Raw genomic sequence first — 13,015 nt, forward strand, 5'->3', positions numbered from 1 at the left:
GAACAATAGTTTAGTGATTGTTTTTCACCCTCAGGCCCACCTGGCAGTGGGAAGACGGCCCTCGCAGCTAAGATTTCTGAAGACTCCCAGTTTCCCTTCATCAAGATCTGCTCCCCCGACAAGATGATCGGCCACTCCGAGATCGCCAAGTGCCAAGCCATCAAGAAGGTAACACCTGCAGTCTGATAAGTCATGACACTCAAATGGCGCTTTTCCACTAGTACCTACCCAGCTCTACTCATCTCAGCTCAACTCGGCCTGGTTTCTTTTCCATAACCAGAGAACCTCAGGGCCGCAGAGAACGTTGATATTTTTAAAAGGAGGCTCAAGACACACCTTTATAGTTTGGCTTTTATCTGATGTCATTTACCTAGTCTTTTCATCTATTTATTGTGTTTTATTTATTTAGCTCTTTTATTATCTTTAAACCTTTAATCCATTTTTAATGACTTATTTTATTTTATGTTATTTATTATTCATCTTAAGTTTTGTATAGATTTCTCTAAACATTTTATACTTTTAGGCATTCTTTACTTTCTTTTCATCTTTTAGATTTTAGCTCCAGTGTTTCCTCAGGGGGGTCGTCCAAACTGGGAGGTGTGTATGCGTGGGGGGTGGGGGGTGGGGGTGGGGTCGTATGGGATGTTTTAAATTGTGTTTTCTGATTGTCATTTTATTCTGCATGTAAAGCACCATGTGTTGCAATTCTTAAATGTATGATATGGTGCTATATAAATAAATAAAGTTTAAGTTTATAACAATCCAGCACCTGGAGCAGAAGTAGGAGGGTTGGAGTGAAGCTGCTGTGACTTATTTGATTGTGTGATCTAAACGAAGAAGACAACAACACTAAAGATGTAGAACCTGAATGAGATGATAAATGTGCTGCTGGGTCTGTGCCTTGTGTTTGATACCAAGTTCAAAAATGAGAGTGAAAGAAGCTTCAAGCGGTGACGCTTTTTAATTTTTTTTAGTTTGTCTCAGCGCTGCTGAAAAGTCAGCTGGAGCCGTGAGCAGCTATGAAGTGACAGAGCCCCTGGTAGATCTGGTCGTTCCTTATCGTTCGTCTACATCGCTTTTTAATTCTCTCCTCAGCCACCAGGTTTATGAACATCTGCACCTCAGAGTTGGATCATGAAACAGACTTCTGCTGCCATTACCTGTTGAATAAAATGAACAAGAAGCCGCCGCCAGAGTCGCTCTTTCACTGATTTCCGTCTCCTGACTCAAACGTCTGACTCCAACCCTCCGACCAATCGGTGGCCTGTAGTGTGATGATGTCAGATACAGCCGACTCAGCCGCTTAGAACCTCGGCAGAGTAGTTACAGAAAAAGTATCTACTCAGCACGTTTAGACCCCTAGTGGAAAAGCGCAAAACCGAGGTGAGTCGAGTCGGGCTGAGTAGGTACTAGTGGAAAAATGCCAAAACACAGAACAGCTCAGTACGGCACGTTTTATTTCCTTCTGGCCCAACTGCTGTACCTGAAGCGGTGGCTGGAGTTGATCTCGGTTGCAAAAGTAAAATTTAATGTCAATATCTTACCTAACCTACATGTATCTTTCAATCTAAACATCGCTGACAGCAAAACTACTTGAACTAAAGTATTCTTTTATCCTTTTATGTGCATTTTGTTTTCTTTTGCAGATATTTGAAGATGCGTACAAGTCCCAGCTGAGCTGCGTGGTTGTGGATGACATTGAACGCTTGTTGGGTAAGACTCATTGCCTCGCCACTCAACCCAGCGGATAAAAGTGGCATCTTTTATTGAGCTGTGCATGAATTTGTGATTCAAGCGCGTAAAGAAAAATGACTTTGCGTCGACAGACTTTGTTCCGATTGGTCCTCGCTTCTCCAACCTGGTGCTGCAGGCGTTGTTGGTGCTGCTGAAGAAACCGCCTCCAAAGGTAATGAATGCTCTGCCCCGGTGGCTATTTCCAGCTCCCGGTGGTGGGTGCTGGTCCACCGGCGGCCGAGAGGGGACAGCAGGTCTTATGGATGCCAATGCAAAGGTTTGCGAGGAATTGTTCGAGGTCCTTGGCTGCAGCGGGCATGTGTGGACGGCTGTGTGTGAGCGTATGGTTATTAGCAAGCATTATGGTCCAGCCCGTTGTGCTCGGAGTGAATGGTGGCGGTAGAGACCCATTTCTCATACTTTCTTTGCTTGTAGCTTGTGTGTGTCTGTTGTTGGTGGATTTGTGAAGGAGGCTATAGCACTATATGGCTGCATGTGCATGAGAAGTGGCGCAGGGCCTGGTGCTGAATGCCTGGCCGCAGAGCTCCTCCGGGGTTGTAAAGCGCTGGGCCCAGCAGGGTGCCTGGGGCCAGGGGAGGCCAGGGGGACACGGAGGAGAAAGGGCTCTGTGAGAGAGCCAGGACCTGGCAGCACTGCCGCCTGTGTGGCACCTCATCTGCATGCAGCATCACAACCCCCCACGCCACGGGGGTTCAGCCAGCAGCCGTAATCCCCCTGTCTACTCACCACTCCTCTGCCTCTCGGCCTTCGTCGTCTTCTCCTGGTTGTCCTCCAACTCCCCGGCTTAGTGGAACCGCAATTCTTTTACTTCTCTTCTTTCTTCTCTGCCCATGTTTGTCCTCTCTGCTGTTGTCTTCTGTTGTTTTTTCTTCTATTATGCTCTTGTTTTTTTCCTCTCTACTTCTTTTTTATCCTTATGTTCTGGTCCGTTTTCTTTTGTTCGGGCCTAAAACCCGTTGTACAATGTTGGTCTTCATAAGGGAGAGACCAGAATCCAACAATTATGGTCAACATTTTGAAATTCTCTACCAAAGCAACCCAGTGATGCGGAAATCAGGAGATAATGCTGGACAGGATGCCACCGCACAAGGCTTTCCTGTCTTTATTCACGAGCAAGCGGGACGGGGCTCGTAGGAAGTGGACTGGAATCAAAAGTATTCAGACGGGTTCATTTTATATCGCACATCTCCGCTGACATGTTTTGCACCGAGACTCAGATGTGGGGGAAAGTGCAGGGACATTTCTGCAGCGACAGCAGTGCCCAAACTACGGCGAGTTTCCTTTGGGACCCCAGTGGATCTTCTTGGTCTCTGAACCGAAGAAGATGATGGGGGGGCTCCTCTTACTGCCAAAGAAGCTACAAGCAATACCAACGGATGTTTCAGAGCCAGTATCTCTCATTGCCAGTCTCAATAACTGTTTTGATTTGTTTGAAAAAATTAAATCCGTCTTAAAATACAAATTGTGAAAATCTGGAGGCTGTGACAACCTTCATACTAGGGCTGTACGATTAATCGATTTTAAATCGTAATCGCGATTATGTAACTAGAACGATGTTAAAACGTGAAAATCGTAAAATCGATTTTTCATTTTTTTTTTTTTTTTAACCTTGTCTGCTGATTTGCTGATTTTTTTTTTTCAGAGATAAAACTTTATATTTTATTATATTTTTTAAAACTTTTTTTCAACTTATTTTACAGAGTTTTGCACTTTATTCATTCATTTTTGGTTTAATAAGAGCAAAGTTTGCACTTAAAGCCCAATGGGGCAAATGTTCAATAAAAAAACAGCATATTTGAAATCATTTCTTTGCCTTTTGTCCATTCACAAAATAATCGTAATCGAAAATCGGATTTTGAGAGAAAAAAATCGAGATTTTATTTTTGGGCAAAATCGAACAGCCCTACTTCATACACAATGATGACGCCTGCTTCTCCTTCAGGGTCGTAAACTCCTGATCATCGGCACCACCAGCTGTAAAGACGTCCTTCAGGAAATGGGGATGTTGGATGCTTTCAGCACCACCATCCACATTCCCAACATCTCGAGGGGAGAGCAGCTCGTCGAGGCCCTGGAGGTAACGTGACCCACCCCCACTCAGCGTCCACCTGCACATACTCTCAAACACAAAGTACAGCCCTGAATCAGTCAGAGGTTGGGGTGAGATAAAACAATACACAGATTCTTACGCTTCTTTGATTTGCTTAGAGAGGATGCATCAATATGCATCAATTATCAATTACCGTATTTTCTGGACTATAAGCCGCTACTTTTTTCATAGGTTTTGAACCATGCGGCTTATACAAAGGTGCGGCTATTCTGTGGATTTTTCTTCCACCGCTAGGGGGAGCGCTAACCGGAATTAGAATCAAAACTAAGACAAAATAAATGCAAAGAAGAATACGCTACTTCTTCTTTAGCAGATAGAAGTAGGTAGAAGCAGATTTCAAACAGATAAATAGATAAATAAATATCAGTTATTTTCTCTTGGTTCTGTCCCGTTTTAATTAGCAAAGTTGCTGCCGTGTTAAAAGACACTGTTAGGAAAGGATCTATTTAGGTACAAACATGTACATCATTTACAGTTCAAAATCGTTCTGTACATGTAGTAAATATCTAATCTAACAACATAAATATCTGCGGCTTGCATATCTTTTTTTTTTTTAAATAGAGCGCATGCGGCTTGTATGCAGGTGCGGCTTGTATATCTTTTTATTTTATTTTATTAAAAATAGAGCGGATGCGGCTTATATGCAGATGCGGCTTATATTCCAGAAAATATGGTATTTAGTTTCATACCGATAGTTGAACTGGCTATCAGTCCTTTAGTTGAGGTCTGCAGCCCACCTCAGAAACGTTGGGTTTGGCTAATGTTTCCCACAACTCTAGTACCTTTTAAAAATTAACTTTGGTTTACGATAAGCTAAAACCACTTGAAGCCTTGCTGCTTGACACCAAAAACAGGTTCTTCTGCAGAGACACACATTTGTTGCCTCCTTCCATTAAAGAAAGAAAAAAAAACCATAATGACCACCGGAAATAACTTGAAACTGGTAAGTAATGAGGTTTCAGCTATGTTCGGCTGCGATGAAGAGCTTTGCAGCCTGCACACAGATTTGGCCAGGTGTTTTATGCCGGACTCTGATGGAGCTGTGCGTGCCCGAGCAGAACGAGCCGGAACTGAACCAGGGACCACTGACTCCTAAAATCAGACCCAATCAAAGGGCCCCCTTCTGGAGCCTGGCAAAAATAAGGGGCTTGCTGGCGCACCCCTGGTGGCCAGGTCTAAACGTTCATTGCTTTTGTCAGTTTCAAGTTGTTTCAGGGACCAGCGTGGATTTTTCTTTAATAGAGAACCAATGTGTGGAATTAAATGAAAGTGTGTTTTATAAATGTTATTTTTAATTGTTTTTTTTTAATTTATTTTATCCTTTTTTTTATTTTCGTAATGTTTATGGTCTGTTACCATTCCAACCTGGCTTTGAGTTGTAATTTATTGTATTAATCCTTTTTTAATGTTTTTCAACTCAAAATATGTAAAATCATCAAAGCAGTTAGCTATGTTCTCCGTTTTTTTTTTTATTGATCTTTTTAGAAAAAAAACATACAATGACAACATGGACACAAATAATCAAAAATACGAATTATGCATTATACATTGTCCCTTTTTTTTTTTTTTTTTTTTTTTTTTTTTTTTTAAAACAGAACTAAGAACAGAGTCTCTGTAGAGTTAAATAAAAAATAAACAGATGAGCAACAAATGGACAATGGAGGAGAGTAATGGATGAGCAAATGCGGCATACAAAAACAAATGCAGTGGTAAATGCAAATGCCCATCACTAATATCCCATTAAATGGAAATAATAAATAAAACATAAAATGCAGCATAAATAACAATAATCAAAACAAATAAATAAATGAAAGAAATGAAAAGAAAATTAAGGTAAGGGGGAGGGATCAGTCGGTGGGTAGAGTCTTCAACGAGTTAAAATAATCTACGAAAGATTGCCATTTACGAACTATGTTCTCCGTTTTGACTGGATATTGTCCTGGTGGTCGTCTTCCTCTCCGCAGCTGCTGGGCTCCTTCCAGGAGAAGGAACGAGCCGCCATCGCCCAAGCCGTCAAGGACAAGACCCTGTGGATCGGCATTAAGAAGCTGCTCATGCTGATTGAAATGGCGGCCCAGGTGAGATGGAGCTGATGCTCTTTTGTTTTCTGCTGCCGACATCATCGTGTTTTAATCAGCCGTCATTAAATCGACTACAGATGTGAATCAGAGTATAGTTACGGGGATCATCATTGCTTCTTCTCGCCCAACGAGGACAATATTTGTGTTTTTTTTTTTTTTTAAATGGGATGTTGAGGAATCAGTTGGGATTAAACTGTACCGGAGTTAACGACCACCTTCCCTCTTAGCTAATGACATCATCAGCTATAGCGGCACTTTTATTTCCATTTGAAGCAAGTAATAATAATAATAATAATAATAATGGCTTGGTTTTATATAGCGCCCTTCAAGGCACCCAGAGCGCTTTACAGAGACCATTATTCATTCATACACATTCTCACCGGTGGTGGTAAGCTACGTTTTTGTAGCCACAGTAAATGTAAACGTGTGCATACAACGTGGTAAATGTTGGTTAAAGAATGTTCAGGTACTTTTTTAATGCAACTTTCTCTTTATTGGTGATTTCAAGTTTTTTCCAACAATAAAGGAAGTAAAGAAAATAAAAATAAAAATAAAATAAGAGAACAAACACGTTGACTTAGGGCATACATTAATGAAAATAAAGAAAACCCCAAAAAACTGTAAAAAGGATTTTAGATTCACACAGTCAATGAGTTACATTCCACAGAATATAAAGTCCACCTTTCCCAGTATTTTATATACTGCTCAGGCTGTAATCTTAATGAGAACATCAGTTTTTCCATGCAACATATATCCATATATATATGTTCAGGTACATTTTGAGAGCAAGAAAGCATGGCTCTCTCGTGTCTCTTTTTTTTTTTTTTTTTTTTTTCTTCGTCAAAACACCAATTTCTCACTGCTGGTGTGGTCTGAGCTGGAGCAGCTTGTCCCACGTCTTCCTCAACATCTGGCTGACATTCTCTGCAGTCAACAGAACCAGCATGTCAGGCACAAAAATCTGTCATCCAGCAGCTGGAGTGAAAAACTGCGTGGCTTCGCCGATGATTTGTCGAGCGCGGCGCTCCAGCACACCTCCAGCTCCGAGCCGTCCTCCACGCGCCTCCGTTGTTATGAAACCTCGCTGTGCAGAACTTTCCAAGTTCCATCCACGTGTTCTGAATCAGAGGGACGCTACCCAGAAGCCTGGTCTCGCTCTCCTCCTGGATCGGTGTCCTCGGCTCTAACGTAGCAGAGGTGCACGTTACAGCCGTCCAAGTGTGGAAACAAAAAAACCAAAGTATAGACAAGTCATTGAAGACCCTTGGCATTCTCACAACACATTAGCTGTTTTTAGGTACAAAAATACAGTAGGAATACTCTGCTCCTTAAGGTTGTCAACATTCTAGGGATTTAGTGGTTTGGCTCAGACGTATTTGTCAGTGCGCACGTCTGTGACTCATTGTTGGAGATGCTGTGGTTATTCCTGTTTGCGCTCCACCAAAAATGATTTAGTTTCAAAGAAAACAGGAGGCGCTGGAGGGATCGACTCTCTGTGAGACCTTTCGGAGCCCAGGGGAGGAACCCTCAATCATTCGCTGCGTTTTTGGGGAGATCAGCAATCAGGACAGTTTCAGTTTTTATCCCCTCTTGGATTCTGCCAGAAAATACGATCGTTTCCATGTAAGAAAATCAGTATTGAACATATTCTACGTCGTTAACCCTTTAAAGACCCTTTAAAGTTGCAGCCCAGGATTCAGCAATGATTTTAAACTGTAGTTTTGTGTAAGTCTTTATTACTCTGACATAGGGCTGTTCGATTTTGCCCAAAAATAAAATCTCGATTTTTTTTTTCTCTCAAAATCCGATTTTCGATTACGATTACGATTATTTTGTGAATTGACAAAAGGCAAAGAAATGATTTCAAATATGCTGTTTTTTTATTGAACATTTGCCCCATTGGGCTTTAAGTGCAAACTTTGCTCTTATTAAACCAAAAATGAATGAATAAAGTGCAAAACTCTGTAAAATAAGTTGAAAAAAAGTTTTAAAAAATATAATAAAATATAAGATAAGTTTTATCTCTGAAAAAAAAAAATCAGCAAATCAGCACTTGCAAACATACAGTAAGTTATATTTCCAATTAAATAAAACAAGACATTTTCTAATTAAACTAAACTGGGTCTTTGCATGCTAAATAATAATGCAACCCATGAAGGAGGTAGAGGTGTGTAATGTCAGTCATTACATTTGCTATTCACATTTGCAAGTTTTTTGCAAGGAACACGAGTCGGTCTACCGCATCTGGCTTGAGGGATGCCCGGTGGCATGTTACAACGCCCCCTCCTACACTAAAGAGCCTCTCCGATGGGGCACTTGTCGCAGGTATTGAGAGGTATTTCCATCAATCATTAATATGGTATCAATCATTAATATGTGTGCAGACAAGGTAAAAAAAAAATAAATAAAAAAAATAAATTAAAAAAAGGGTGAAAAATCGATTTTACGATTTTCACGTTTTAACATCGTTCTAATTACATAATCGCGATTACGATTTAAAATCGATTAATCGAACAGCCCTACTCTGACATTGTTGTGTGGTAATTTTAGTCCACTTATCTTTCCAGCATCACTCCAGGTCGTTGAGGTTTGTTGGCTTTCATTCATGAGCAGAATTCCTGAGGGGGTACCACAGCATTTTAGACATATTGTGACCTGGAATATGACTCTTGATTATTTTACTTTACAGTCTGTTTGTACAGATTTGTTGGCGTGCGAGGGATGATTGTGTTTTGATTTCAGACAGAACATCACATTTGACTGTAAAAGGTTTTAGTGTGCAGAGAAGTTCATGGTCTGCTTCTGGAGGCCGGCCTCTCCTCCCGGTGACGGAGGCCTCTCCTCTCCTCCCGGTGACGGAGGCCGGTCTCTCCTCCCGGTGACGGAGGCCGGTCTCTCCTCCCGGTGACGGAGGCCGGCCTCTCCTCCCGGTGACGGAGGCCGGCCTCTCCTCCCGGCGACGGAGGCCGGCCTCTCCTCCCGGCGACGGAGGCCGGCCTCTCCTCCCGGCGACGGAGGCCGGCCTCTCCTCCCGGTGACGGGGGCCGGTCTCTCCTCCCGGTGACGGGGGCCGGTCTCTCATCCCGGTGACGGGGGCCGGTCTCTCCTCCCGGTGACGGGGGCCGGCCTCTCCTCCCGGCGACGGAGGCCCGTCTCTCCTCCCGGTGACGGAGGCCGGCCTCTCCTCCCGGTGACGGAGGCCGGCCTCTCCTCCCGGTGACGGAGGCCGGCCTCTCCTCCTGCGGCTGCAACATTTTTTGCGACTTATTTCTTTATTTTTCATGTTGGCACAGATTGTCTTTATTTGCCGTTCAAAACACACTTGCTTTTGCAAGTTCCTGGTTTGGATGAGCGGTTTTTCATGGATATTTTTCCCCTTCATCATATTCAAATTGATCTACTTGAGGGACAAGTGAGGGAGGAGACAGGGAGGAGCGTAGTCCTCCCGCGTCCACGTTCAGTTTCACGTTGGTTGTGATGTTCAAAGAAACGTGCGTGGATTTGGGCTTACGCAGAGTTTTGAACTTCTGAATGATTTTGTGCGTACGCAAGAATTCCACGCACTGATTCATGATGAAATCCTCTAGGTGCAGTCCTCGTACATGAGGCCCCAGGTCATCTGATCTGTGTTTTTATCCATCCGGTACTCAAGTCAGCAAGTTCAGGTGATGAAATCCACTGAAAAGATCAATCGGTGTTTTATCTGAGTCCAAACGAGTTCTATCGTCCAACAAAAGCAGACTGCAGGGAAAGAAGCAGTGGACCAAACTTGTCTGAAGGCAAGGCAAGATAATTCAAAGTGCTTTACATCAATATTAAAAGCAGCAAGACACAATTAAACAGTAAATAACAAATAAACTGAAATAAAATGATAACAAAATAATAAAAAGCACAAGTTGTTAAAAGGTAAGGGCAGTAGAGTACAGCAGGTAAGTATTTAATTAAACAGTGATGTTTTTAGGCCTGATTTAAAGGATCTACAGTTGGAGCAGACCTCAGGTCTACAGGAAGTTTGTTCCACCGGTGAGGAGCAGAATAACTGAACGCTGCCTCACCTTGCTTGGTTCTGGTTCTTGGGAACCACAACAAACCAGATACAGATGAACCTCAGGGGTCTGGGAGCTTCATAGGAACTAACAGATCCAGCATGTATTTTGGTCCAAGACCATTCAGGTCTTTGTAGACCAGCAGTAAGATTTTAAACTCTATCCAGTACTGGAGTTGAGGGGGGATGAGGGGGGATGGCATCCCCCTTGAAATAAAAACGGCCAAAATCATCCCCCCTGTAAAACTGCCATCCCTCCTTTCCATCCCTTATGTCATTTCATCAATGAATGTGGTTTTACTGCTATTTCAACATTTAGAGTCATCACCAGAAAAATAACTTATTTGACCATTTTTACCTGTTTCAAGTAAATTTTCACTTTAAATAAGTAGGAAAATCTGCCAGTGGAACAAGGTTTTATCTTCTTATTACAAGCAAAAAAAAAACTTGTTCCACTGGTAGATTTTTCTACTTATTTCAAGTGAAAATCTACTTGAAACAGGTGAAAATTGTTGTTTTTTCCAGTGATGAGTCTTGTTTTAAGTGTAATGAGATTTTTTTTTTACTAAAAATGAGACATTTTAACTAGAAATAAGACAAATATTCTTGTTAAGATTTTGAGTTTTTGCAGTGATCCATTTTACTTATCCTGTGAAGGACAGAGTCATATTGATAAGTTCAGAAAACTGTTTTTTATTGTTGTTTTGATGTATTTGATGTAAGCCCAGTGGATATTTAAAGCTTACAGAAGGCTGCATTTAACTGCTGCTATGTCATTCCTGCAGTATTTCTGCAGGTTTTTTGGTCAGTGCTATTATTTGTAATATATTATATAAATTGTAATCAGTACAAATTATCTGTCCCCATATGATAAAATCCACCATCCCCCTGAATTCTTTTTACAACTCGAGTACTGACTCTATCCTCTGACTCACTGGAAGCCAGTGTAGTGATTTCATGACGGGTGTAATGTGGTCCAGTTTCCTGGTGTTTGTCTGGACTCAGTCCAGCGCCAGTACACGAGCACGTGGGTCCAGATGTGGCAGCACTGTCTCTGTTAGCTGGTTCAGCGTGGTGTTAGTTGGTGTTTACATTCAGCTGTGGGATTAGGTTCCTCTGTGGTCAGATCTGAAAGGACGGTCGGCTGTAAATCTGCGTGGGAAATATAACAAGGCTGAAATCAATCCTCTGATTATTGATTCCAGTAAAGTGGAAAGACTTTGTCAGTAAATGTGTTGTTTTATAGGAGGTTTTCCATAGCTGACTGACTTGAGTTAAGGTCTTGTTTTTATTGTGAATCTCACAGCTACGGGGCGATGCACGACAACATTCCTCCTAAATGAAGCTTCCCCCTGACACAATGTTTGTCAGGTTTTACGGGCAGATCTGTTGGAGCTTGACTCAGGTGTGGACATTCAAACCTGACAGTTGGAGCAAAAATGTGTGGGGGGGAAAAAATGGAAAAGCTCCAGATCAATGCTCGCAAGAGGATTTGTCACTCTGAAGCGGTGGATGTATGGAATAAATTAGATATAGATTTGAAATTATGTAGAACTTTAACTTTATTTTAAAAAACATTGAAAAGAAGGATGATTTCCTTATATTAAATTAATGAGTGGCTTGATGTTGATTTGGGTATTTATTTAATTGGTGATTTGCTTTGATTTTTTAAGGATGAAGGTAACATGTAGACTGCACCTTTATTTTAAAAATCTTTTTTATTTTTTGAGGAATGTTTATTATCCCTACGGAGGCAATTTGTTTTACGGGCAGTCTTTCTCTTACTTTTTGCTTTTATTTTATTAATTTAATTAATCTTTTTGAGGGTAGGCAAATAATAAGCTTTGCTTCAGCCTACCCCGTATTCGGTCTAGATGTTATTTGTTTATTTGTATACTGGAAACTTTTTTGTTATGTTTTCTTTGAACAATTGAGCGTTTTCTTGTTTTCAGTTTTATTCTTGGTTTTTTATTTATTTATTTTTTGTGTCATGACCGAAAATAAACTAAACTAAACTATGGAAGCCTTCAACACCTACAATAAATCAATATATCTGTCCAAATGACTTCACCGTGTATTTGCTACCTGAGCAAACGGGGTGGCTTTCTGGTACGTGAGCAGGAACTAACCTGAGCTGGGTTAGCGGCTGGTGTTGGTGTCCTCCCGTCGGCGCGTCTGTCCCGATGACAACGGGAACGGCCTGTTTGCCGAGGCGGGATGCTGTGTAATTGTGGTGGTATGCACGGATGCAGCCCCCCCCCCCCCCCCCCCCTCCCCACCCTGCGCCTGGAGAAGTATGAGCTCGTGTTTGCCGAGACATGCTGCAGACAGCTGCGCAGCCTCGCTCATGTTCACACTCCACACGGTTCCCCTCATCGTTTCCCCTCCCGTTCCAGTGTCGCGCTGCTCTGGCGTCTCTCAGAGCGGCTACAGGCGGCTCCACCTGCACTCCCGAGGAACATAAGGATTGCTGTTCAGTTAGCTTCCTCCGTCTGCGGTTCTGTTTGTGCATGTGAACTACATGACTTGCCACTAGGAATGGGCGATATTTTACCGTTCACGATAAACCGTCCAAAAAATTCGCCACGATAAGAATTTGTATCTCACGGTAAAAACGATAAATTCCTGTTGATGATGTTTTTGTGTAAAACTGATTTATGGTTCTGTGTTAAATCCACGCACGAAGGAAGGAAGGAAGGAAGGAAGGAAGGAAGGAAGGAAGGAAGGAAGGAAGGAAGGAAGGAAGGAAGGAAGGAAGGAAGGAAGGAAGGAAGGAAGGAAGGAAGGAAGGAAGGAAGGAAGGAAGGAAGGAAGGAAGGAAGGAAGGAAGGAAGGAAGGAAGGAAGGAAGGAAGGAAGGAAGGAAGGAAGGAAGGAAGGAAGGAAGGAAGGAAGGAAGGAAGGAAGGAAGGAAGGAAGGAAGGAAGGAAGGAAGGAAGGAAGGAAGGAAGGAAGGAAGGAAGGAAGGAAGGAAGGAAGGAAGGAAGGAAGGAAGGAAGGAAGGAAGGAAGGAAGGAAGGAAGGA

The 13,015-nt window shown here is 42.3% G+C and overlaps 1 protein-coding gene across 3 annotated transcripts in view; it reads left to right on the forward strand.

The window, feature by feature from the left end:
- LOC133418802 (vesicle-fusing ATPase-like) overlaps positions 1-13,015 on the forward strand; it is a 47,200-nt gene that overhangs the window by 30,173 nt on the left and 4,012 nt on the right. For all 3 annotated transcript variants that reach the window (XM_061707647.1, XM_061707648.1, XM_061707649.1), the window contains 5 exons: positions 35-168; positions 1,647-1,713; positions 1,827-1,906; positions 3,698-3,832; positions 5,830-5,943. In XM_061707647.1, coding sequence (XP_061563631.1) covers positions 35-168; positions 1,647-1,713; positions 1,827-1,906; positions 3,698-3,832; positions 5,830-5,943 — 530 coding nt within the window. The remainder of the gene's footprint in view (positions 1-34; positions 169-1,646; positions 1,714-1,826; positions 1,907-3,697; positions 3,833-5,829; positions 5,944-13,015) is intronic.

The sequence above is a fragment of the Cololabis saira genome, chromosome 19, assembly GCF_033807715.1.
Source record: "Cololabis saira isolate AMF1-May2022 chromosome 19, fColSai1.1, whole genome shotgun sequence".
Lineage (NCBI taxonomy): Eukaryota > Metazoa > Chordata > Actinopteri > Beloniformes > Belonidae > Cololabis > Cololabis saira.